Genomic DNA, 25,807 nt, shown 5'->3' on the forward strand with positions numbered 1-25,807 from the left:
AAAAATTAATTTGGTGTATTTTTGGAAGCTGACTGTTTTGGAAATCCGTCCTTTTGCTTAATGGATGGTTTTGTAAATCAGTGACTTTGTAGAGAGATGTTATATCAAACTCAATTAATTCTGACCAGAAAGTAACAACTGCATATTAAAACTGAGGTCTAATTGATAAAACACACCTACTTTAAAAATCTTATACCTAAAATAGATTTTTACTACCTCAGTTTTAAGATGAAAATTCTATTAAATTATTCATAGACAAATGAGAACTGCCTCACCATTTATATACTATGATATTCTAAAATAATTTTGATTTATGTATGTCTCTTTTGTAGTTAGGGAATTATTTATTTTTAAGTTCAAAAAATATGTCCTAGTGTTTGGATCCATATTTTGAGAAATATTATTTTTAAAACCCAAGAAATAAAATATAGAATACATCCTGATGATAGGTTACTAAAAGCAGCCACATTGAGATAAAATGATGGACACTGAATTAATAGTCTTTATGATAAGTTAACACTATAGGATGTAAACGGACACGCTCCTTTTCATTACTTCGTTTGTTATCATGAGATGCAATAATGTGGCTAAATTATAAGCTATTCGTGAAGTGGGAGAACGACAAAAGCAGAGCATTTCTTTGGTAGACAAATTTGCATGCATAAATTGAACTCTCATTTCAGCTTATGAGAAAAATGACTCGAATAAAAAAGAACAACTTTATTAAATGATTACATATTATGATCAAACTTTCTTATGTGATTAACATTTTTAGTGTAAGAAAGATATCTCTACTGCTTAAAACCAGTTGGTCCGGCAGCTGCCAGTAAGCACCAAATAGCCCATGCAATCTCTCTAGTATATCAAGTTTCCGTGTAAGCATGGGTCTGTTTCTAGGCTCTTCATTCTATGCTACTGATCTGTTTTTCTGTCCTTATACCGATAGTTAATGATTACATTCATTACTATAGCTTTGTGAATCTTGAATTCAGATAAGCAATTTCCACTCCACTTCTCCAGAAGTGTCTTACGTATTCCTGAAAAAGTTTCAATATTAGCCCTAGCTGGTTTGGCTCAATGGGTAGAGCATTGGCCTGCAGACTAAAGGGTCGCAGGTTCGATTTTGGTCAAGGGCATGCACCTTGGTCCCAGGCTCCATCCCTGACTGGGTGGCTATGCAACCAAAGGATGTGTGTCTCTCACATCCATGTTTCTCTCTCTCTATTTCTCTCCCTCCTTTCCACTCTCTTTAAAAAAAAAAAAATCAATGGCCAGATATCCTCTGGTGAGGATTAACAAACAACAACAGCAACAACAAAAAGATTGGAGTTAGTCCTGGCCGGTGTTGCTCAGTGGGTTGAGCATGGTTCTCCATGCACCAAAAGGCTGCCCGTTTGTTTCCTGGTCAGGGCACATGCCCAGGTTTTGGGTTTGATCCCAGTTGTGTGTGCTGGAGGCAACCCATCTATGTTTCTCTCTCATATCGATGTGTTTTTCTCTCTCTATTTCCGTTCCTCTCTCTCTAAAATCAATTAAAAATATATTTTTTAAAAAAGTTTGAATTTTACATTTAGTTTGTCAAATAAAAATTCCTTTGGGACTGTATTTAGAATTTATAGATTAATTTGAGAGGAATGAAAATGTTTACAATGTTTAGTCTTCCTACCATGAACTTGGTATAACCTTCCCATTTATTTAGCTTTTTCCCCCCCTGTTATACTTTAGTTTCCAGTATTCCTGAATTACCCTGGGATTTTTTTCCTCAACAATTTTAATACTTTCTTATTCATTGGTGATTTTGACTGGCTTCCACTGCTTACCTGGCAACTTTTTACTTAGCCTTGAAGTCTCAGTTCAAATGCTACCTCCTGGGTGAAGGTTCCCCCATTGCTCCTGCCACGCAGAGCATTTATTATACTTGTCATCTAACTGCAAAAGGAAATAGTTCCTGATTGCCTCCTACACGCCAGAGCCTTGTGGGAAGCACTCGCTGAGCATTAACCCATGTGATTTACAAAGCAGCCTTTTGAAACCAGAGTTGGTGTCAGTCTCTCCATTTATGAAAAAAATAAGCCCAAGAGGGCAGCCTGTCTAAGGCACAAAGTGGGGGGAGGGGGGGGAGGCAGGGCCAGGAGAGGATGCGGGCAGGGTGGCTCCGGAGCCCGTGCCCTCACCGTGAGATATTCTCTTGCAAGCAGTTGTGTTGTCCTGAAGGGGTTCACATGCCTTCATTCACACATCCCAGAGAAGATGTTAGGCGTGCACACACTGAACCAGGCGCCGGAAAACGTGCTGGTTGAACATATGGTGTTGAATAAAACAGACATTAAATAAAAATCACACCAATCAGTATATAGGCACCCATAGTGCTAAGTGCCCTGGGACCGGGGTGCGGGAGGGAAATCCAGTTAGACGATAGAATTACAAAGGGGGAGGGCATCCACAGGCAGAGGCAGGAAGGGTCTGGGGGAAATGTGTTCTTAGGGGGAGGTACAGGAAGGGTCATGCACTTGGCGTAGGTAGGATATGCTGAGTTTTAGGGCTCCTGAGACCCAGCCTCAAAATGTTGGAAATGCGGAGTTGTGGGACTCCCATAGCATGGCTGGGTTGAAGACAGAGGGTGGTAATTACTAAGGAGCACGCTGTGGTTAAAGCCTCAAGCAGGGGCAAGACTCCCCAAAGAAAGCTGCAGAATGAGAAGACAGGCAGACAGAGGAGGAGAAGGAAGGAAAGAAGAAGGATGGAGGTGGCAGTGCCGGCATCCTTGTATCTCCAGCACCCAAACGGGGCTGAGCACAGAATCGGTGCTCAGGACTTGGCAGGCGGCCAAATGAATGAATGGCCCTTTCGGGGTGGCCTTGGTTAAGTCCCTTCCTCGCTGCACCGTGTCCCTATGTAAAATGGCAGTAGCAGCTTGATCAGGAGGGCAGCGGTGGCTCTTGGGGCTCAGTCCGCCCCCGCCCCGCCCCGGCCCCAGCCCCCAGGGGAGCACCCATCATTCTGATGCCCATCAAAGTCAGTGCGCAGGTCCACGGGCTGCGAGGGTGTCCCTGGAGGGCTGAAGGCGCTCAGACTGCAGGGGACAGAAGCCTCGCCTCCTCTGCGCCCAAGAGAGCGGGACGCGCTGCTGGGAGAGGGTGGGCAGGAGGAGGGGAGGGGGAAGGGGGGGCGAGGTCTGTTGCCCAAAGCAGCAGGGACGCCCCGGGAAGCCAGGAGTGAGATGCGGGAAGGAGAGGCCCGCGGGGCGGACTGCCTGGGGCGGCCTGCGCGGGGCAGGGCCATCGCCTCTGCTAGAGACCCCTCGAGATGTGGGTGTGAGGGGCGGAAGTGATGAGGAAGGAAGGGGCCCGGACTGGGAAGACAGATCTCAGAGACCCCAAGGCACGTGGAGATTTTCACCTGGGACCCTGCGGACGCAGAAGTGGGGCCACACGCCAAAGCCATCGGAATAAAGGACCGATCGCTTCGCGCTTGGCAGCCCTGGGGCGCGCCTCTGGGCATCCAGGGCAGCGCAGGAGAGGCTGGGAGAGCCCTGGGGGGCGGGCCCGACGCGCGGGAGTCCGCAGGCGCCTCCAGCCGCCGCGGGGTGGCGGAGTTGGGGGCAGGCGGGCCCCACCGACCCCGCGAGATGGCCCCGCCCCGGAGCCTGGCAGAGGCCTCACCGTGGGGGGCGGAGTTGCCGGCGCTCCACCAGCCCCGGAGACTGTGGCCCCTTCTTAAGCCCGCGGAGCCTCTGGCCGCCTAACCTGCCTCTCCCGCTTCTCCCCCCAGCACGATGGCCTCGGCACTGAGCTATGTCTCCAAGTTCAAGTCCTTCCTGATCTTGTTCGTCACCCCGATACTGCTGCTGCCACTCATCATTCTGGTGCCCACCAAGGTCAGTTGCATCTCCTGCAGCCCCGGGGACTGCAGGCTACCGGTCCCAGTGACGGGCTCCGAACGCGGGGGCACCAAATTGGAGCGCAGGGATTCCCAGGCGGGCACCGCTCCCCTGGGCGTTCAGGGCGCCAGATAGGAGGTGTCCTGTAGAGAATTTCAAGGGGCACCCCAACCCTGGGGTTTACAGATCCCAGGACACAAGAACCGTCCCAACAAGCACGGAACCCCCTCTCCAGACAGGACAGCCACAGGCTCAGCCTGGCCTGAATCTCCCCAGAGATTCCCGCCCCTCCCCTCCTCCCAGTGCCTATAGAGCCCTGGCCTTCTTTCCCTCCTTCTCCCTCCTTAGTGAATGGGGACTTCCCAGCTGTAAGTGGCTTCCAAGACCAGTCAGGCACCTAAGTGGATCCCGAGTGCTGTCCTTGTCGCTCTCTGGCCCTATTTGGAGCCTCAGTTTCCCTATCTACAGCCCACTTTTCTTTCCAGCTTGGATCCCCTGGATGCCATGGCTGAGTCAGATCCTCCTGGGGCTGAGAGACAGGTCGGGGTGGGTCTGCTTTGGGCTCTGCCTGCTGTGGCCGTGGCTGTGGCTGTGGCTGTGGCAGGAGGCGGCCAGGTTCCCAGAGCTCACGCCTTGGGTGGCAGGACTCGGGGTGGCAGGGAAGGCTTGTCCCATGCCCTGGCCTCCTAGCGCTCCTGGGAGGGAGGCAGAGAATGAATGGCCTTGGCCACAGGGTGAGGGCGGTTCTGGGAGCCCTGGCTCCGGCTGCGCTGGGCTGTGTGGAGCCTGTTTGGCAGGGACCCCAGGTCTTTGAAGGCTTTTGTGGCGGCTGGCTGCTCCTTCCTCACTCCCTCTTCCAGCCCTTTCACTCTCAGCCCAGACAGGAAACCCTGGGGTCCCCTGTCCCTCCAGGCAGGCTTGGGAAACAGAGGAGTTCTTTCGGGGATACGCTGGGGCAGTCCCGGAGGACTGGGCTACCAGGAGGCCAAATCTGCAGAGAAGCCGACTTCATTCACTCTTCCTTGTGATTTTAGTGAAGCCTCTGAGTTTTCCGGGCCTTGGTATTCTTGTCTGTACAATGGGCAGGGTGGTTTGGTTCTGACAGGTATGGCTTTGGGTGCCCAAAGGGTCTATGCTGGTTCCTAGGACAGGGGCGGAGAGGCCGAGAGGAGCCCTCCAGGGGGCTGAGCACAGCCCCGGATGAGCCAGGGGTAGCCCAACAAACTGGGGTGGCTCTTCTGTTGTCATACCAACTGTGAGCTGCCACATTTCCCCTGTAGAAAGAGATTTGGGGCTGTTACTATCCATGGGAGGGAGCTGGGGAGGGAGCTGTGATTTTAGTTCTGTTGGTGCGAGTGATGTTCCCTGGAATCATTATACAACTTGGCTGACCTTCCTGCTCTGGGACAGTGTGACTGAGACTCCCTTCCCCCCCCCAAACACACACCCTGAGCTGGGACCCTCAACTCAGAGTGTCTATGAGTGTCATTAACCTGCCTTGGGAGTGAGGATCAGTGACGGAACAGGGGACATCTGGGAAAGTCCTTCCAAAGGCCCCCTTCTCCTGGGACAGGCGTTCCCTCCCGCTGGGACAGGTGACCAGGGCCTGGACCTGTCCTGGTGTTTCCCTTTGTGCCTCTGTTTTAGTCACCACCAAAGAGCTCCCTGCCCCCGCCCCCACGGCCACACCATTGTGCCAGGAAACCCAGAGGCGCTGGCATGGGCAGCCTGTGGGACACTGTCTGAGGGGGGCGGCGAGTCAGAAGGCACGTGCCCCGGCCTCCCCCACAGGCTCCCCTCTTTTCTCCCTCTCCTCCAACCGGATTCCTGTCTGGCTTCATCTTGGCTCCACTTTTTCTGCCCTTTCTTGCCCCACTTTTTAAAAAATAGCTTTTTAATAAAATCAATGATATGTCTATTGTAAACATATCATTGATTTCATTAAAAATGTAAAAAAATATTTTTCAAGTCTGTAAAGTATAAAGCAAAAATGAAAATACCTTTAAATCCCATAACTTATTAATATTCTGATGGCCATCTTTCCAGAAATCAATCCATCTCTTTTCTCCCTCGCTCTCTCACTCACTCACTTTCTACACACACACACCCACACACCCACACAAACACACAGCAAGTTCTCTTACCTACATTCATTTTTCATTAGGCAACATGTCATGGGCAGTCTGTTAATAATTACACATGGGTTCCTTCAGTTGTACATTTAACTTGTATTTGTTGATCCCTACGATGTGCTAGGCCCTGTGCTGGCTGCTGACTTTTAAGTCCCACTCCCCTTTGTCTGGCTCCTCGTGCCTGGCCAGCCACATTCCCGCGGCAGGAAGCGCTCTGAGTTTGTAGTCCATCTCACTCTGCGTGGTGGCCGCCCCTCCTCAGACCGGTCTAACGTAGCCTGTCCCGCACAGCCTCTCCCATGGGAGCATTCCAGACCAGGAGGGTCAAGTCCGCCTCCGCCATGGGGCATCTCTGTGGCCTCGGCAGTGGATGGAGGCGAGGGGCCAGTTAAGCGTGTCTTTTCCGTTGATGGTATTTGGCGCCTCCAGGAGCTGTGCTGTGACAATAGGTTACAGGTGCCACCGGTTGTGTCCAAGTGTAGATAATGAAAATTCTCCCAGCACTTTCTGTTAAAAAGGGTACTCCTACCTCCTCAGGTTACAGGCAAGGTCCCGAAACAAGCAGGGAGAGGGCCGGGTTGGGAGTGAGACGAGTATTTTCTCAATGATCAGTCAGGCACCTAAGTGGATCCTGCTTAGCATCTTATTGAGTGACTGCTGAAAGCCAGCCCGTGGCAGACAGTGGGCACTGGTTGGTCTGCCTGGTGTGGAGCCTGGCTCCTCCCCACACCTCCGTCCTGCCTGGAGCCCCAGGCCGGGGCATCAGCAAAGCCTGAGGCGTTTGTGTTGTCACAGCTGGAGAGAGAGTTACGCCAGCTAGTGGTGTGGGGGCCAGGGATGCTGCTGAACATCTTACAGTGCACAGGGCACCCCACCCCTCAGCAAAGAGTCTTCCAGCCCAAAATGTCCGCAGTGGAAAGGCTGAGAAACCCCGCACCAGGCAGGGCAAGGGGTCCTGAGGTTCTCGTGGGGTGCCAAAGGAAGAAATATTTTTTATGACAGCGAACACAATCCTGACAAAGAATTTCTGTCTTCACCCAACATCCTGTGCACGTAACACGTGCTCTCTGGGGTGATGCTAAGCAGTGAGAGTGAACAGGTGTGTCTCTCTAACAGCGTTATCATAGCGCCAACTATGCTAGTCCATTCCTGAATGGGCATTTGCTGGGCATCTCCTCAGTGTCAGGCCTGTGTGGGAGCTGAAGACAGAGTGAATCCACAAACCTGGTTCTGGTCTCAGGTGCTTCCTCTTCTCTGGTGGTGGTGGTGGTGGTGGTGGTGGTGAGACAGTTAAGGAAAAAAGAATGGCAACCGCATGTGCCAATTGCTCGGGCTGCGGGAGCAGACACAGAGGCAGGGCACAGACCCAGGCTGTGGGGGAGGTAGGGAAGGCGCCTAAGGAGGAACTCAGACTGCCACCAGGCTGGGGTGTGTAAGAGGAGGCTCAGTTACCGCAGTGCCCTGGGGTAGCTGGAACTCGGGGTGTGAGTGGGCAAGGAGATGGCGCTGGCAGGAGGGGGAGTGCAGGGCCTGCTCCATCACAGAGGGTCTCCTAAGTTATGCTAAGGCATTGGGGGTTTGTCCTGGAGGCAACAGGAGGCTTTTAAACGGGGTGATATGATCAGATTTGCAAAAGAGAAAGAGGGAGCCTCTGTGCCTAGTGATACAAGGAAGGTCAAATTGAAGATCATCTCCGCCATCCAGGCTGGAGGAAGTGTGTCCTGAACAAAGGCAGAGGCCCTGGGGTGAGGGCAGGAGGAGGAAGAGGCCAGAGAATAAAGGGCTACAAGCTATAGGTCTTGGGGTTGGTGTAGTAGGCTGGGTTGGAATGAGGGAGAGGGCAGAGTCTGGGTGGTTAAGAATGATTCTGATAAAAGTGCTGATGGAACATGAAACCACCTAGGGAGGTGGGTGTTATTACCCACGTTTTAACAGGTGGGGAGACGGAGGGCGGCAGCAGCATGCCCAGGCCTCAGGACTGTCTCTTCAGTTTGCCAGGTGTGCCTACGTCATCATCGTCATGGCCACTTACTGGTGCACAGAAGTCATCCCTCTGGCTGTCACCGCCCTCTTGCCTGCCTTGCTTTTCCCACTCCTCAAGGTTCTGGACTCCAAGCAGGTGAGCGACCCAGGGGATCCTGGTGGCTTCCTGCTTCTCCCATGGGCTCCTCTCAGAGCCCCTCTCTGAGCAGCCTAGGCCCCGGGGCACCAGATCAGCTCCCTGTGGATTCTCTTGGGCATGGAGACATGCCACTGGACCCTCCATCCCACTCCAAGCTGACCCTCACGTCAGCATCTGCTCTGCTCGCCTGACTCTGGGGACTTGGGTGGGCCCCTGAGTTAATCTCCAGTAGAGACCCCAAACAACGTGTGGCCAGGAGGCAGCCCTGACGGGGACCCCATGCCACCACCTTCCAGGTGTGTGTCCAGTACATGAAGGACACTAACATGCTGTTCCTGGGAGGCCTCATGGTGGCAGTGGCCGTGGAGCGCTGGAACCTGCACAAGAGAATCGCCCTGCGCACACTCCTCTGGGTGGGGACCAAGCCTGCACAGTAATTACGCCTTCTCTTCTTGCCACGGGGCACCCTGCGGGCCCCAGGGCTGGGGAGGAGCTGTGGCACAGCCCAGTTACCCACTGGCAAGGGCTGCCCATGGGCTTACCTGGGCCTGGCAGGTAGGTGGACCCCTGAGTGGGGTAGGTGACAATCTTAGCTGAGGACACCAGATGCATGGGCAATGGTGGGGGCCTGTGGTGAGTGGCAGTAGGTAAGGGTTCTCTGAATCCAGAGGAGACTGGTCAGCAAGGGCCCCTGCATGTAGAAAGGACTTCCTGGGGGAGGGGCTGCAGGGTTCCACAGGGAACAAGGTGGGTGGAGGCTGGATCCAGCCATGCCTGGTAGGGCATTTGTGGGGAAAGCAGGCCAGAGGTGGCTCAGCCACCCCACTCAGGAGGAGCAGAAAGGTCATCCTTCCAAAGCTAGCAGCTTCTTACCTCATCTTCCCCATGTCACTTAGCACCTCAGCTTCTCCCCTCTCTCTAAGATCTCCCCTCCAACCACAGGCAGCTCCCAACCAACCCATGGAGTTGACATCATCGGATTCCCCTGGTACTGAGCACCTGCAGCGCCCAGGCATGACTCTGGGAGCTCATTTATCTCCTCAGTTAACTCTCACCACAACTCTGAGAGCTGGGTATTATTCCTCCTCCAGATTCTATAGACGCGGCATTTGAGACAGAGGGGGGTTAAACGCTGTGAAATGAGGCCTTGGCCCCTGAGTTAATCTCCAGTGGAGACCCCAGGATGTACCTTCTTTTGGCAATGTGCTCCCTAAATGACGGCGTGCCCAGCCCAGCCCTGGGAAGGCAGCGGTTGGTTACTGCACAGCAAATCCCTCCCGAGATGTCCATGTGTCAGGGACTGTGCCGGGCCCTGCGCACACAGAGCCTGGTGCACCCCCAGGAGTTGATGCCTGGCTCCCTTGGCACCTCAGGCTCCGCTGAGCAGAAAGCTTTGGGACTCTCTGGTGTCTGTTATCCTATGTGGTATCGATCCCCCCCAGTGATTGGTCTACAGGGTCAAATCTAAGGCCATTGCATGTTCTAGAAGTGTGAGACCTCAGTGGCCTCAGAATTCTTGCTCTCAGGATCCTTTGAGTGGCCAGCCTTCCTCCACCAGCAGGCGGTCCTCATTCTGAGAGAGCTGAAGGACACTGGTTCCAAACCCAGGAAGTTCACGCAGGCTTCTCAGCTCCTTCCTGTCTCCGGGCTTCTCCTCTGAGCGTGGTTTCCAGCTCCATGGCACTTGCCTGCCCCGGGGAGACCTTGATGTTGAGGTCTACATGCTGCCTTGAAGCATCAGGTCAAAGCCTCATTTATGAAAACTCTGCTCCTCCTTCTAGCCCAGACCCAAGCCTGTGTTCTGTGGGTCTGTGAAGTCAGCCTGCATGGACACCGGTGTGGACCTTGCCTTGGGGCAGTGCAGCTCCCAGATCCCTTCTCCAGGCGCATTAGTGGCCCCACGGAAAGGCCTGGCCGCAGAGGGGCATGGAGACTGAGGGTGGTTTTGTTCCATCCATCCAGCCCTCCCTGAGCTCCTCTGTTCCTGGCCTTGTGCTGGGTGTGTGGAAGCCATGGAGAGGAACCAGCTCTTCTCCCTGCTCACCACCAAGGGGAGAGCAGACATGGGCATGGGTCCTCCAAATCCAGCCATTGATGAGTGTTGGTGGGGCTGGAGGAGGGTGTGTCCACCCCTGCCTGGTGGGCACCGGGAGGAAGGCTACAGAGGAGGGACTTTGATTAGAAGAACCACGAGGGGTGCTCTAGGCAGATGGCAGAGGTGAGACAGCAGTGGAAGGACAGGTGTTATAAAGGAAGGGAACATATTTCCTGAATACTGTTTGATCTGGTCCATTGCAGAATAGAGGGAGTACAGGTGTGTGTGCAGAGAGAGTCGGTGGGGCAGTCAGCCGTGAGAGAGGTCCCACTTTCCCAGGCTCACCCTACCCCTCAGGCTAACTCTGTTATGAGAGGAGAAGCAGGGTCTGGGGTGCGTGGGAATCTTCTAGACAGAGGTGGCGTGTTGGGGCTGCTTGCCCATAGGGCTGCTCCATCACACCCTTAAGACACAGTAGGGCCAACCTCCACCCTGGGTTGACACCTTCTGGATGCCTGTGCTCCCCCCGCTGGACAGGAGCTCCTCAGAACCATGACAGGTTCCAAGAAAGGCCTCTTGGTGTCCCCTCAATTCCCCCGCGCCATAGCCAGCGGGGTAGACATCAGTAATGCCTGTGGGAGAGAGGTAGGAGGGAGAACAGAAGGAAGGAAGGGAGGGAGAAAGGATGGGAATAAGTGAGGGACTAAAAGTATAATCCTCTCCTGGACTACCCAGTCTTGAACTGGCATCAGCACCTTGGCCTTGACCCCTGGCATCCCTGCAGGGGACCTAACCCATGTTGCTCCCTGAGGGCTTGGGGCAATGGGGGTGGGGATTCTCTGCTTCCCTTCCTGCTCCTCCTCTGCAGGCTGATGCTGGGCTTCATGGGCGCCACCGCCTTCCTCTCCATGTGGATCAGCAACACAGCCACCACAGCCATGATGGTGCCCATAGTGGAGGCCGTGCTGCAGCAGATGCAGGCCACGAGCACAGCCAGCGAGGCCGGCCTGGGCGCCCTGGAGCTGGTGGACAAGGGCAAGACCGGTGAGGTGCCAGGTGAGCCGCTGCCAGGGTGTGCTGGGTCCACAGCTTTGGCCACCTCCCTGACTCCTGGAGCCCACATTTAAACAGGCATAAAGAGACATACTTAGAAACTGCGGTTTTTGTAACCTTTGGAAATGTAATTATTGCAGGAAAGTTAAGTTCGTTAGTACAGTGGGGCCTTGAATTACGAGTTTAATTCGTTCTGAGACAGAGCTCGTTAAGGAGCTCGTTAACTCAAATTACTCTATCAACTCAATGCAAAAAAATCGGCCGAGAGACAGCTGGTATCTCAAAAAACTCGTTAGTCGGGACACTCGTAAGTCAAGGCCCCACTGTATTGCTTATAGCAAGTTTCAAATCACTAGGTATTCATTTGATTATGCATTTGAGCATCTTTTGAGCACTCACTGGGGGGCCCTCACCTGTTGGTCTTCCTACTCATCCTCAGGGAGGCCTCCCCTGAACAGGTCACACCTCTCGTCTGCTCTCTGCTCCCACAGGCACCGGGATGGTTGTCCCATGCTGCTTCCCACCAGGCACTCAGCTCAGGGAACTCAGAGTGCGCCTGTTTTATTATCTGCCTTGTTTGCACCCCATCCCCAGGGCCCAGCACAGGGGAATTCAGGGTCCATGCTGATGGCCCGATTGCCAGATCCTGGGGCAGGTCCTGGGGTTGCTGAGATGAAGTGGGCACACCCATATTTCAGACTCAAGGAGCCGGGTGGGGTGGGGTAATGAGGCCCCTCACACAGGTCCTCTGACTTGGGGGAAGCCATAAGCCAGACACCAAAGGAGCTCAGACAGGGGAGGCTTGCTAGAAGGCACGGACACCTAAGATAGATTTAGACACCCCCTGGATGGACAGACCAGCTGGAACAGCTCGGAAGCAGAGAAGAAAGGCGTGTGTCTGAGGCAGCTGCATTTGCCCTGGGCATGGAGGAGCCTGGGGAAGCTGTGGGAAGTGACGGGGAAGGCAGACAGGGCCAGACTACACAGTAGGGCTGTGGGCTGTTGTAGGACCCAAGGAGGGAGCCTGCGGAGCCAGCACATCCCGCCTCAGGTCAGCAGCAGAGCTAGGAGCTGGAGCTGAGCCGCGGCCCCTGGACTGGCTCTGCTCACGGAGGTGTGTCACTACAGGGAGCCAAGTGATTTTTGAAGGCCCTGCTATGGGGCCACAGGAGAATTGTGACAGGAAGAGCATGTGCAAGGCCATGACACTGTGCGTGTGCTACGCGGCCAGCATCGGAGGCACTGCCACCCTGACCGGGACAGGACCCAACGTGGTGCTCTTGGGCCAGATGCACGAGTGAGTCACTGGCCATGCCTTCTGGGAACAATGACTTGGGCCCTGGGTTGTTGGATGGACTCAGCCTCGTCTCCCATCTCCTGAGCTGGGCCCTGGAGCTGGGGCCTGGCAGGGGCGGGAGGCTGTGCCCCCATCAGCCTCTGCTGCACCTGCTCAGGTCTCCTCAGGGTGGGAGCTGATGACAGGCCCCAGGCCTGGCTGCTTTCTGTCCTGGGGGCAGGATATTCGCTCAGACAGGTCCTGTGATTGAACTCTGAGCTAAAGTCACGGGAATGACAACATTGTTTAGATGCTGGGTCCTTGTTTAAAACTTGCAGAAAATAGACACCCTTATAAATGCTCTCCTCAAAACTGGCTCACTGACCTTGGTCGTGAATGGTAATGGCCCTATGATATTGGGGATCTGGAGATGCAATAAAGGGCTAGGGGTTGGGCCACTCATTGCCTCACCAGCTCGTTCACTACAGTCCCTCTCACTGTCCTTGAGATGACGTGTGCCCTTGTGAGGCACCAGGTGGACCACAGTGGTGATCTGGAACTTTCCTTGGCCACAAAGAGACACAGGCCTTGAGGACCCAGTTGTGTGCTGGCCTTGTGCTGGGTGGGGCTGGAATCACAGAAGAGGGGGAGACCTGGGCTCTGTCTGTAGGATACCCATGGTCTGCTGAGGGTAGCAGATGCCTGGAGAGTTCTAGGCAGGACATGTAAATGCATGAAGGAAAGTACAGACGCAGTGAGCGCAGGGAAGGAGAGAAGTATGACATGCCCGTCCTGTGCAGACAAGACAGGTGGGGTGGGAGGGCAGCTAGGAGGTAGGAGGGCAGGCCTGGAGCCTGGCCAAGCAGACTCTTGAGGTGGACAAGCAGACTGTTCTGATCCTGTGATGTTTTCTGTAATGATAGCCTCAGGCTCTCCCTGGAGTTCCCGCTGAGTGCAGAAAGCGCTGTGTCTACTTTCACACCCTTGGGCTAAAGTGAGCAAGTCTGGGGGTGGGAGGTGGAGCCTGGCGTGGAAGAGACCCTCTTCCAGTCCCCAGAACCCTCTCTGGTCCCACCATGGGAGACTGGGAGATTTGTTTTCCTAAGGGGGCCTTCCCTTGTAGGAGCCCACAGGGTGAGGGTTCTGGGGGCGACCCCTTCCTCCTGATGCTATTGACCAATTTCTGTGTGTACAAAGCTGTGTTTCTCTGGAGGGAAGAGCCATGACTCTCATGAGCTTCTTAACAGGGTTGGGACCCCCATGATGGTCAGTTGGTCACCCCTGGCTTGTATTGGGCATGACTCTTCTGGGGCCCCAACTGATTAGGGTAATACCGGGCGGTGGGCATGGATGGCTGGACCTTAGGAGGATGGGACTCTGCTCCAGACCACCTCGCAGGGTCCAGCTACTGGCCAGCTGGACACACCCGGCCTGACCTGCTTGCTCTGCGGCTCAGCATCTGGTAGAGGCTTGGACCCGTGTTTCTCTCTCCAGGCTGTTTCCTGAGAGCAAAGACACCGTGAACTTTGCCTCCTGGTTTGGATTTGCCTTCCCCAACATGCTGATCATGCTGCTGCTCGCCTGGTTTTGGCTCCAGTGTATTTTTATGGGATTCAAGTAAGTTGAACTGCTTCTGGAATAGTCCAACCCGCCACGCCCTCGCAGAAGAACCAATAGGCGAGCCCACAGAGTTTTTCCTGTCTGGCCCCATTTCAACAGCCCCATCATCTGCTAGTCTGCCCTCTCATGTTGGCTACCTCATGCTGCTCACCGTGCCTTTGCATACGCTGTTCCCTCTTTCTGGAATGCCATTCCCTATCTTCTCATCTTTCAATCTCCTCAGGCTTCAAGGCCAGTTCAAATGCTGCTTCCTTAGGGACATGTTTCCTGACTTTCCCCACCCCATTTCCCCACCCCATGCCTGCTCCTCTGGGCTTCCCTGGGCACCCATGGCCTTGACCCTTGGTACCTGTTGCCATGTTCCAGCACTGCCCGTGTCCCCTGACCCTTGACCTGAGATCCTTTGGGGCCTGTGGTAAGTCCTCTCTGTCCCCTGCCCCCAGCCCGGCTCCCGGCCAGGGAGAAAGTGTGCCATCAACGTGAGTCAGAGCAATTACAGGGAATCTTGTCCCCGTGAGCAAATCGATACTCTGGACCAACTCCCACTTGGCTGTGTGTCCATTGGGTCGGGTCACAGCACACCACCTGCCAATGTCCAGACTCTTACTGAACACCTACCACGTTCACCAGCAGCGTGCGCGTTCTGGGAAGTTTACCTTCCTCTTCCCAGTACACCCAACCCAAGTTCACCAGGAGTCGACCTTGCCAGCACCCAGACTTTGGACAGAAACCATGGTGTGTGGCTGACAAATACCTCAGAAACACTCTTGTGATTTTAAAAGACACATAACTATCTGTGGAGCTAAGGGGACCCTCTCACATGAGTGTGGAAAGTGCTTAGCTGTGAGTGTGTGCTCTGTGCCTTAAATCACAGCCAGCTAGAGCCAAAGACGAGGGGCTATCTGGCCACAGGGAGATCTCAGAGCCGAGAGGCAAAAGTGTCCCAAAACCCAGGGAGTTAGCGGGGGGAAATGGGATTTTTGTAAGTTTTCTTCTGAAGGAGGAACTGATTTGGAAACTGCAGTTAAAAGAAATCTCTATATAATCATAAGTAGTCATAGCAACGACATCATAATAGCGGTGGGCATCCTCATATGCCACCCGTGTGCAGACCTCACGTGAGAGGGAAGCTGCTCCCATGGGCACTTGGGGCACAGCCTGGTCTCGAGGGAAGCACACCTGCTTCAGGACCAGCGGGACCCGGGAGACCTGCCCCTAACCTGTCGCAGGCTGCAGGTGGTGTCCTGCCTCTGATGGGGCCATAGGAATAATAATGACCAACATCTGTTGAGTGTTTACTAAGTCGCAGACACAACTTTAATGACTCTGCATATATTAATTAATCTTCACATCAACCTGTGAGGTAGGTGCTCCTATTATTCCCAATTTACAGGTAAGGCAACTGAGGCACGGAGAGGGGAAAGGGCTGCTCAGGGCTGTGTAGCTTGGAAGCCATGGGACTGAGCTTTGAACACAGGCAGTTTGGCACTACAGCAGCGGTTCTCAACCTGTGGGTCGCGACCCCTTTGGCGGTCGAACGACCCTTTCACAGGGGTCGCCTAAGACCATCCTGCATATCAGATATTTACATTATGATTCATGGGAGCATCTTCCAGTCTGGGCATGTGCTAGCACACGTAACAGGTCCTGGGAGGCATGGTGGGCAGGTGAGAGACATGGAGTGGGGAAGGGGTGCACTCAAGCACCCTCCACCCCAGACGATGGGCAGCACCATAGGCCTTCCCACCATGCTCTGCTGCCCCACATTCAGGCTTCCATTTGACCAGCCTCTGAGCCAACCAACCTGCACCTCTGTTTTCTTTCTGTGTCTCCTCTAGTTTCTTTTGTTTAATTCTTTATTGTTGAAAGTTTTACATATGTCTCCGCTTTCCCCCATTGACCTCTCCCTGACCGTTTCCGCCCCCCAGAACATGCTCCTACCCCGCTGTTGTCTGTATCCATTCGTCATGCTCATATGCACAGTTACAAGTCCTACGGTTCATCTCTTACCTCATCCCACCCCCGCCCTCCCGTGCCCTCCCTCTGAGATTTGATGGTCTGTTCCATGCTTCTATTTCTCTGTATCCTCTAGTTTTAAAAAGGCTTGGGGCTGCAGTCTGGAGAAAAAGAGTAGCGAGAAAGCTGCCTACGAGGTGTTGCAGGAGGAGTACAGGAAGCTGGGACCCTTCTCCTTCGCCGAGGGCAACGTCCTGCTCTGTTTCCTCCTGCTGGTCACCCTGTGGTTCTCCCGGGACCCAGGCTTCATGCCTGGCTGGATGGCGGTCGCCTGGATGGAGGGCGAGACAAAGTAAGTCCCTGCTTCTGCAGCGCCTGCCGTGTCCTCCTTTGTTCTGTAGTTGAGTTCTGTTGGTTTCCCGACTCAGTGGTTCCTCACGAATCTTCAGGACCAGCCCACAGCTATGTCCCTGTGAAGACTCCTTCCCCAGCAGGTTGAGCAGAAAATCCTTGGCCAGGGTGGTGGTCAAGAGAGACTTGTTGGGCTGGAGTGAGGCTCCCAGAGCTCTGGGTTCCAAATCTCTCCTCCATCATCTCCCCAACCCCCACCATCTTTCCTTAGATCTGGGCAAGTACCTAAAGACACAGATCCTGGGGCCCAGATGCTTCTTTAGGTAGAGACTTGGCAAAAAGGGGGTATATGTAGTTTCTCTCCAGGCTAAGATGTTACATGGAAGAAAGGCTGAGAAACGAGCATATTCCTGGAAGTGGGTTGGGAGACAGCTGCCTGTTACTGTTGATTCCATTTCTTATTTTTATTTGGTTAATCCTCAACCGAGGACATTTTTCCCATTAATTTTTAGAGAGAGTGGGAGGGAAGGAGGGAGGAGAGAGAAAGGGAGAGAAGAGAGAGAAATTCCAATGTGAGAGAGAGACATCAATTGGTGGGCTCTGCATGCGCTCCAACCAGGTGGGGATGGAACCTGCAACCCAGGTACATGCCCTTGACCGGGAATTGAACCTGTGACCCTTTGCTGGGTGGACCAATGCTCCAACTACTGTATAACAGGGGCCAGGGCTACTGATTCCTTTTGGAAGGTCTGCTGGTGATCACCTGGTGAACCCAGATTTCTAGGGAATGTGGCCTAGAAGAGGTCAGACATTCACCCATGAAACAACACAGAATGTGAGAGGGAAGTAAGCTGCCCAGAGTCGCCCAATACTGGTGACAGAGCCAGGCCAAGCATTGGGGGGATGGGGGGGGTCTTGGTTTCTAGCCAGGATTCAGTCTACCGCACTACTCCTGACCTTGGCCTTTGGGGTTCCAGTTTTCACGCCCAGCTGAGCCTGCCTCTTCACGCAGGAGCACGTAGACGAGGCACAGGTTTGTGGCATGGCTTCCTGCAGCTGAGTTGGCTCATCCATGCCCTCTCCCCACCTAGGTATGTCACCGACGCCACCGTGGCCATCTTCGTGGCCATATTGCTATTCATTGTGCCTTCGCAGAAGCCCAAGTTCAACTTCTGCAGCCAGACTGAGGAAGGTAATGCCCCTGTCTTGCCTTGTACTCATCAGGGTTGGGGGCCTGGTAGCAGAATCTCTCCATGGGAGTCCCTGGGCTTGGGGGGGTGTGGGGGGGAGAAAAGCCCACTCCATCAAAGACGACTGGCAAGATTGCATAGTCTGGGCAGAGGGCATTTTCAGCCCTCCCTAGGTATTGTTAGTGCAACATCTCTTTTGCTTTTTAAACATTTGAAATCGTATTAATATTACATCAGGAACAGAAAAATGTTTTGCATTTCCCACACCACCATCCGTATTATTTTGGTTTCTCGCTTCCTCCCAGTCTTTACTAATAAGCACGTATATTATATGGCTATAATCAAAACACACTGTTTGAATCCTGTTGCTTTGTTGTTTCTGTTTTCATGTTTTTGACCGGGTTACCATAGAGACATTTCTTGCTCTTGCCCCAGTCTTCAAACTTATCTTCCCTAATAACGGCATTGTATGGAGTCAGGGGGCTGTAATCATTCTCCTATTATGGGACATTCTGGCTCTTTTGAAATTTCATTATTATAAATTAAAGTGTTTCTTCTTCAGGATAAATTTCTAGGGTGTCAAATTGCTTTCCAAAAAGATTGCACCAATTTATACTGCTGCCAGGAGTGTGTGATAGTTCTGCCATATTTTCACCAGCAATGGGTGCAGTAATTATTGTAAATTTTAGCTAATTTGTAGATATGAGATGGTACTCCTTGTCCATACAGGCTTTTATTCCCCTGATCAGATGTCTTGGGCTTCATAAGGCTGCTCTGGGTTGTGTATGTGTGTTTTTCTTGTCTCTTCTCAGAAAGGAAGACTCCGTTTTATCCGCCTGCACTGCTGGATTGGAAGGTGACCCAGGAGAAAGTTCCCTGGGGCATTGTGCTGCTGCTGGGGGGCGGATTCGCTCTGGCTAAAGGATGCGAGGTAACTTCCCCAGCTGTGGGCTGCCCAGGGCCTCCTTCTTTCACCAAGAGGGTGGCCAACGAACTGTTCCACCCCTGCACCCCTGTACCCTGGGCTGGTTCTGTGTCAGTCCCCTCTACTAATTGCACATTTCTCAAGAACAGGGACTCTGTCTTGTCATGTAGGAACCCTGGGCCACGATTAGTGCCTAGATTAGAGAAATACTCTTTGAGTGATTGTGGAAATAGTGAATTTAGGCGACCCCGGGTTGGCCAAGAGAGGCAGAGGATGCTGTGAGGTCTCCTTTGGGATTGGACAATAGGATCTTTACTCTGATTTCTTCTAGGGAAATCCTCCTTTCAAGTCCTTGTGGAAATCTCCACCATTACCTTTGGTTCTTCTACTCCCTGAACTCTTTGTTGATATGGCTGCCAGTTTAAATTTTTCTCTAGCTAAGTGTATAGATGTGTAGAAGGAGAGGAACAGCCTTTGGGAAAAACCACCTCAAAAATGTAACCTTCTTACCTCTCCTCCTCCCATAATAGGGGAAAAGTGAGCCAGAGAGACTGATGAGCCAGTATTCTCCACCCATTCATACATCCATGCACCTGTCCATCTGTCCATCCACCCAGGAATAGAATGTGATAGATAGGCTGAGTCTATCCTGTTATTCTGTTTCCTTGGCATCTGGAACAGATCCTGGTGCATGGCAGGCGCATCAATATTTTTGGATGAACAAATCCATTCGTCTTCTCTATCCAGTCATCCATCCATCTAGCATTCATTCCTTTCACCACATGTTTCTATTATGCCCCTGTTAGTCCAGGCAAGGGACTTACAGAGGAGATTGAAATAGGGTCCTTGTTCACAGGACCATCACAGGCTAGAGAGGGGACATATGTGGGAGAGCATTTAGGGCAGAAGTGACACGTTGGTAAAGGAATAAGTGTGTGGTACCTAGCTGAGGATCAGAAGATGAGGCTGCTGAGGCTAGCAGATACTAGTCCATGAGGGTCTTGAATTCAAGATAGGGAGTGTGGACTTAATTCTGCAGGCACTGAATTCAGGGGGCAGCCACTGAAGGGTTGAGGCCAGAGAGTGACTTTGTCAGAACTCCAATTGGGGAAAATCACTTTGATGTCTGAAGTAGAGGCCTAGGCAGGGCTGGGTGGAGGGAGACCATTAGACGCTCTATAGCTTTCATCCAATTCAGGCTCAGTACTGGACTCCACGGACCATTCTCTCCTTGAAACTCCCTCCTCCTTTGGTCCCCAAGATACCATTCTCTCCTGGCTTCCTTCTAACTCTGACTATTCCTGCTCAGGCTTCTTTACTGATTTTTCCTCTGTTCTCCCTTAAATATGAATGTTCCTCTAGGCCAGTGGTTCTCAACCTTCCTAATGCCGCGACCCTTTAATACAGTTCCTCATGTTGTGGTGACCCCCAACCACAAAATTACTTTTGTTGTTACTTCATAACTGTAATTTTGCTACTGTTATGAATTGTTATGTAAATATCTGATATGCAGGATGTATTTTCATTGTTCGCGACCCACAGGTTGAGAACCGCTGCTCTAGGCTCTGTCCTTGGTACCTTCTCTGTTTATTTTTACATTCTCTCCCCTGGACAATCTCTTCTCAGCCCAAATCCAGATCCCAATTTCTGTCTCAGATTTCTCTCCTGAACTTTAAAGACTGTGGGAGACTGAGAGGAGACAATGGACATGAGATGTTTGGGGTGACTTGATTGAGTGGAAGGGATGAGGGGGACAGAGATCCCCAGGATGATTCCTGGTCTTCTAGGACAGCAGGTGGATGGTGACTCCATGCACCAAACTGGGGAGCCAGGGGGAGCGTAGACTCTGGGCTAGAGAGGATGAATGCAGGTTGGGGCATGTTGAGTCTGACATGTTCATGGACATCTGGGTAGAAATTTTTAGAAGGAGTATGGATGTTGAAGTCTGGATAGTAGACCAGCTGGGCTAGAAACACAGATTTTGGACACAGCAGAATGAGGACGGAGACTGAAATTGTGGGGATGGATGAGCTCACCTGTGGAATGTATGCAGAGAGAATAGGTAGGAGGGGAGAGGCAGCGCTCCCTAGAGAAAGATGAGGGTCTCTCCTGGCTTTGGAGGCACTGTAGCCATTAGCCCTTCAGTGACTGCCCTCTGGTGCTTTCCAGGCCTCGGGGCTGTCTGAATGGATGGGGAAGCAGATGGAGCCCTTGCACGTTCTGCCCCCAGCAGCCATCTCCTTGGTCTTGTCCTTGCTCATTGCTGTATTCACTGAGTGTACAAGCAACGTGGCCACCACCACCTTGTTCCTGCCCATCTTTGCCTCCATGGTAAGTAACTCTGCTGGGGGAGGAGGAGGCTCAGCCATTATTTCATTAGAAGCTTTCAACCCAGGACTATGTCGCAGCAAGGCTGCGAAATCAGGGGCCAGAGCCCTACCAGGGTTTTGAGCCTCTGATAGGACTTGTGTGCCTTTGATGACCATGGGCCTGCCCTCAATGTTTTGCTGGTTCTTTTTTTGTATCCCCCATGCTGGCCAAAGCACTAAGCATAAGCCAGGTTCTCATAATGTATTTATAAATGTAACCGCTTATTTTTCAAAATGGATTGTCTGGACTTGGGCCAAGGCGGTGGGGACCAGTGCCACGAGGGAATGATAAAGGGTCTTTGAGAATGTAGCACAGGTGTGCAGGAGGACTGCAGATCAGAGGGACACCACTGGCTGGGATTTGGGGACACCTCTGGCTGGGAAGGTGGGGCTTGGGGATGGTTTGGGGGAGAGGAAATTCTGGGAAGGTGAAGAGTCCAAAGAAAGGAAGTGAGTGCATGACTGAAAACCCCTGAAAGCCCTGCATTGAGCCCCGGGATCAGGAATCAGGGCACTGTGGTCAAGCATGTTGTTGAGCTGGGACTTAGAAGAAAGCAGAGCCAATAGGAAAATCAGCCGTGATCTTTCCGTGCATTTTCTCCTGTCACTCATGACATGGCAATACTGACCTCAAGGTGGTAAAAGAAGAGCCCTGGGCTTGGGGTCAGGAGACCTGAGTTCAGGTCCTGGGATCCTAGAACATAGGGCTTATGCTCTTTCCTCCTACACTTGTGCTGAGGGTCAAGAAAGATGATGGCTATGAAAATCCTCTGTAGATTGCCAACAAGCCTGGGAGAGGCTGAGGTTGCCGTTCTGGAGTTGGGAGGCAGACTTACAAAACCTGAGCACCGGATTGTTGTTGGTAAACTTCACCTTGGCTGCCAAGGTGTCCATGTGTATAAAAAGCAAAGCCAAGTGGCTTCTCCTTTCAATCCAAGTGAAGATGAAAGTGTTAGAAATAGCAAGGCGGCTCATCTCCCCCTCCACTAGGCAGGCTGCCCAGACCTATGCCAAGGAGCATTCTTTGTTGCTGGGCATGGGGTGGTGAGGCCTCCCTGCTCTAGCAAAGGCTTGACTTTGTCACCTCCAGCCCCCGCATTGAGTCCTGAGGGCCCCAGACCAGACAAATGAAGATCTTAACCCACGGGGTAGCCAGGCCCATCCAAACAAGTCTTCCTAAAGCCAGATGTATGTCACATAAATACTTATTTATAATAAATAAAAGGGATGGATGAAATAAGTTATACGCTCATACGATGTACTATTACCAAGCCAATTTTTAAAAAATCAGAGCTTTGAAGGGCAGTTAGTAAATTGGGAATGTGCATAATTTTTAAAAGCTTCACCTGAGAATATGTTCATTGATTTTAGAGAGAGAGTAAGGAAGGGAGAAAGAGAGAAACATTGATCTGCTGCCTCCCACACATGCCCCAATTGGGGATCGAACCTGCAACCTAGGTATGTGCCCTGACTGGGAACTGAACCCACAACCTTTTTTTGGTGTGTTGGGATCATGCTCCAACCAACTGAGACATCCAGCTGGGGTTAATACTTTTTTAAGTTAAAAATGTAATACATATACATAGCTTATACATGTCCAATAATACCAAAGAGTATAGGCCAGGGGTGGGCAAACTTTTTGACTTGAGGGCCACAATGGGTTCTTAAACTGGACCGGAGGGCCGGAACAAAAGCATGGATGGAGTGTTTGTGTGAACTAATATAAATTCAAAGTAAACATCATTACATGAAAGGGTATGGTCTTTTTTTTTTTTTTTTTTTCAAATGGGCCGGATCCGGCCCGCGGGCCGTAGTTTGCCCACGGCTGGTATAGGCCCTACCCTCTAGCTTCCTCCTAGAGATAACTTCTGTTATTAATTTCTTAGGTATCTTTCTGGATGTATTACACACACATACACACATTTTTTTTAAACAAATGGTATCATTCTATGATCCTGTTCTGCACCTTAAATCTTTAAAAATCTAACGATAGGTCTTGGAGATCTTTGCATACTAGCACATAGGACCAGTCAGTTCTTCCTTATAGCTGCGAACGAGTCATTGTGTGTATACATATTTTATTTAGCCAGCCTGCTGCTCATGGCCACTGAGTCCGTTTCCTGTGTGTTTTGCTGTTATGATGTTGCAATGGACATCTTTGCATATGTGTCTGCCCTCGTGTGTTTATAAATCTGCATGCTAGTTATTAATTTTGATAGGCAGTAACTAATATTATGACTTACATTATGATATCATTCATTTATTTAGCAAATATTTAATGAGTGTCTCTGCTCTGTGCTGGGTGCTGTTTGCTACATGTGGCTGAATTTTAAGCTGTAGAGTAAAAAAGATGGATACCAAATTCCATATTCAAAATGTACAACAACACATGCAGACACAGATGTATCTATAGGCGAGACGTGGTCCCTGCCCTCTAGGCTCTTGCGGTCTTTGGCAGAACACATAGGTGTGTGCACAGGTGGGCTGCAGTAACACTTCCAGATTCAGTGCAGTCTAAGTGGCCAGCATGGTCTTTGGCACATAGTAGGTGCCCTAGAGCTATGTGCTGAATGAATGGAAGGGGTTCAGAAAGGCTTCCCGGCGAGATGGCTCTGAGCTCAGCCTTTGGGGTCCAGCAGAGTTATCACCAGAGGCATGGCAGAGGGTAGAGCCCCCAGAAGGACCAAGGCATGGAGGTAGGAACTCGCACAGTACATGAGGGGGATGCTTTCAGAGTGATGGTCCCAGGAGCTTTTGTTTTCTGTGTATGTGACACTGCAGTGCTGTGTTTCCCCCCAGTCACGTTCCATTGGCCTCAACCCGCTGTACGTCATGCTCCCCTGCACCCTGAGTGCGTCCTTTGCCTTCATGTTGCCTGTGGCCACCCCACCTAACGCCATCGTGTTTGCCTACGGACACCTCAAGGTTTCTGACATGGTAATGCAGCTGCTTTTATTTCCTCCTCTCAGCTCTGACGCTTTTGTCATGAGGGACACCCTATTCATTAATGACTTGTGATGTCATGTAATTTGGGAATACCACCCAAAGTCCAGCCCTATTCTCATTATTTGCATTTATGTGCAGTTTTTCTTCCTTTTTGAAATCATCTCGCATTTCATACTGTCCTGTCTCCCAAAGCTGAGAGGTGGGTGATAGAATCTCCCACCTGGAGGTGCCCGAGCAGCCACTAGGGGAGCCCTCGCTGATCACTTGGAAGGGGTGAGGGTGAAGGTGGGGATGGGGCCCCACATGGCCAAGATGGACTTCACCAACTAGCAAGAACCCTTAAGGACAGGCAGGAGGGACAAGGCTGAGATGGGTGGTAGGGATGGATACTAATGACAGACTGACTGACAGAGGTGTCTGCAGACGTAGAAGTGGGGACAGGGAGAGGCAGTGCCTGGGAGAGTTGGGGCGTTGGAAACAGATGCAGCTGGAGGAGGAACTCTCTTAGGTTCTACTTGGGCTCTACTGCCTCTGCCAGGAGAAGGGGCCGGTCTCAGAGATGGACAGGCAGGAAGGAGGGTCCTCCCTCAGGCAGGTCAGGTGTGCGTGATCTCAGAGCCACCACTTGGCATCTTTGGGAGTCTGTGGAGCATTCTTAATAAGAAACATGGACCAAAAATAATTCCGATTCCCAGTGACAAATCTACACGGGGCTTGAAGCAGTGGGTAGTGAGCGAAAACAAAGAACTGGCATCAGAAAGAGCCAGGGAGGTTCTTGAGAAACTAGCTGGTGCTTCAGGGACACAGATGTTCTGGGGTGAGCACAGGCCCTAGACTCAGACATAGGCTCCCCCAATATTTCTCTGAGTGGCCTGGGGTATTGCCTCATGTCCCTCCCTAAGGCCCAGTGTTGCAAATGTTCAAGCAGGCAGACAACCCGCCATCATGCCTGTGTCCCAGGGATGCTTGAGCACCGATGACACTTACTGGCTATGAAATTGCTCTGTCTGTGGGGTAGGGTGAGCACAGAGCATGACCCAGGGATGGGGGCCCAGCAAACCAGCCTGCAGCCCCTTCTCCAAGAGCACTAGTTCCCAGTGTCCCTTTCACCTCTCTTCTGAATCCCGCTGACTCTTGGCCCTGATCTTCCCCAGGTGAAAACAGGAATAATGATGAACATAATTGGAGTCTTATGTGTGTTTCTGGCGGTCAACACCTGGGGACGGGTCATGTTTGACCTGGACAATTTTCCTGACTGGGCTAATGTGACTCATATTGAGACTTAGGAAGAGCCTCAAGAGCATAACACAGCCCCGCCTTCCTGAGGACTCCCGAAGCTTCCGGCACACCGTACAGCAGAGCTTTGGGGTTGACACCCCAAAGTGACCTGATGATGCCCTCACCCCACAGAGACCCCAGTCCCAGCTGAGGACAGGTGGCGGAGAGCCGGTTTGGAAATTAAGGGAGCGTCCCAAGACCCAGATGGCTTCCATCTTTCCGGGGTCATGCCTCGAACTCTGGGACAGGCCGCCTACATGCTGGGTTCTGGTGTCCACTTGCTTAGTCTCAGGGTCATCTACATGGGGATCAGATCCCAGCTTGGGAGGTGAAAAACGGCCTTCCAGAGCCTGCACCTCCTGCTGCTGACCTTGGCTGCCTCCGATCACTCCCATCACTTGGAAGGGACAACCCAGCCCAGGGACAGAACGTCTGGTCCTGGGAAGCTTCCAGCTGCTGGAGTGCGAGTGGGACTCAGAGCTCCTGGAACCACCAGGAGGATAATGCCAACACCCAAGGATGAGGAATTTGAACCGATAACTTCCGGATGACATCCCCCACGGTACACCACTGGCCAACCAGCTCCCCTCCTTACCTCGCTCCATTGAACTGGAGTAAATACTACCACCATCGCCATTTTGAGTTACCCACGTGACCTCATGAATAGAAAAATT

At 52.1% G+C, this 25,807-nt stretch overlaps 1 protein-coding gene and 1 long non-coding RNA gene across 2 annotated transcripts in view; one reads left to right on the forward strand and one right to left on the reverse strand.

Annotated features, from left to right (window-relative positions):
* LOC107181921 overlaps window positions 1-12,344 on the reverse strand; it is a 23,756-nt gene extending 11,412 nt beyond the window's left edge. The window contains exon 1 of the long non-coding RNA XR_001512630.1: window positions 11,576-12,344. This is a non-coding gene — a long non-coding RNA (uncharacterized LOC107181921). The remainder of the gene's footprint in view (window positions 1-11,575) is intronic.
* On the forward strand, window positions 3,567-25,656 carry SLC13A5 (solute carrier family 13 (sodium-dependent citrate transporter), member 5). The gene is made up of 12 exons (XM_006756293.2): window positions 3,567-3,877; window positions 8,003-8,131; window positions 8,431-8,567; window positions 11,038-11,225; window positions 12,351-12,519; window positions 13,993-14,115; window positions 16,211-16,426; window positions 17,517-17,617; window positions 18,428-18,546; window positions 20,710-20,871; window positions 23,709-23,846; window positions 25,010-25,656. Exons 1-12 carry the CDS (start codon window positions 3,776-3,778, stop codon window positions 25,139-25,141), a joined length of 1,716 nt encoding a protein of 571 aa, XP_006756356.1. The 5' UTR covers window positions 3,567-3,775; the 3' UTR covers window positions 25,142-25,656.
* The last annotated feature ends 151 nt before the right edge of the window (window positions 25,657-25,807 follow it).

The sequence above is a fragment of the Myotis davidii genome, unplaced genomic scaffold (genome assembly GCF_000327345.1).
Source record: "Myotis davidii unplaced genomic scaffold, ASM32734v1 scaffold1394, whole genome shotgun sequence".
Taxonomy (NCBI): Eukaryota; Metazoa; Chordata; class Mammalia; order Chiroptera; family Vespertilionidae; genus Myotis; species Myotis davidii.

Bases quoted from the DNA above. Each gene is read 5' to 3' on its own strand.
- SLC13A5 (XM_006756293.2), top strand. From the start codon at position 3,776: ATGGCCTCGGCACTGAGCTATGTCTCCAAGTTCAAGTCCTTCCTGATC. The intron at 17,618-18,427 runs GTAATGCCCCTG...GTCTCTTCTCAG, and splicing joins CTGCAGCCAGACTGAGGAAG to AAAGGAAGACTCCGTTTTAT. The intron at 23,847-25,009 runs GTAATGCAGCTG...GATCTTCCCCAG, and splicing joins ACCTCAAGGTTTCTGACATG to GTGAAAACAGGAATAATGAT.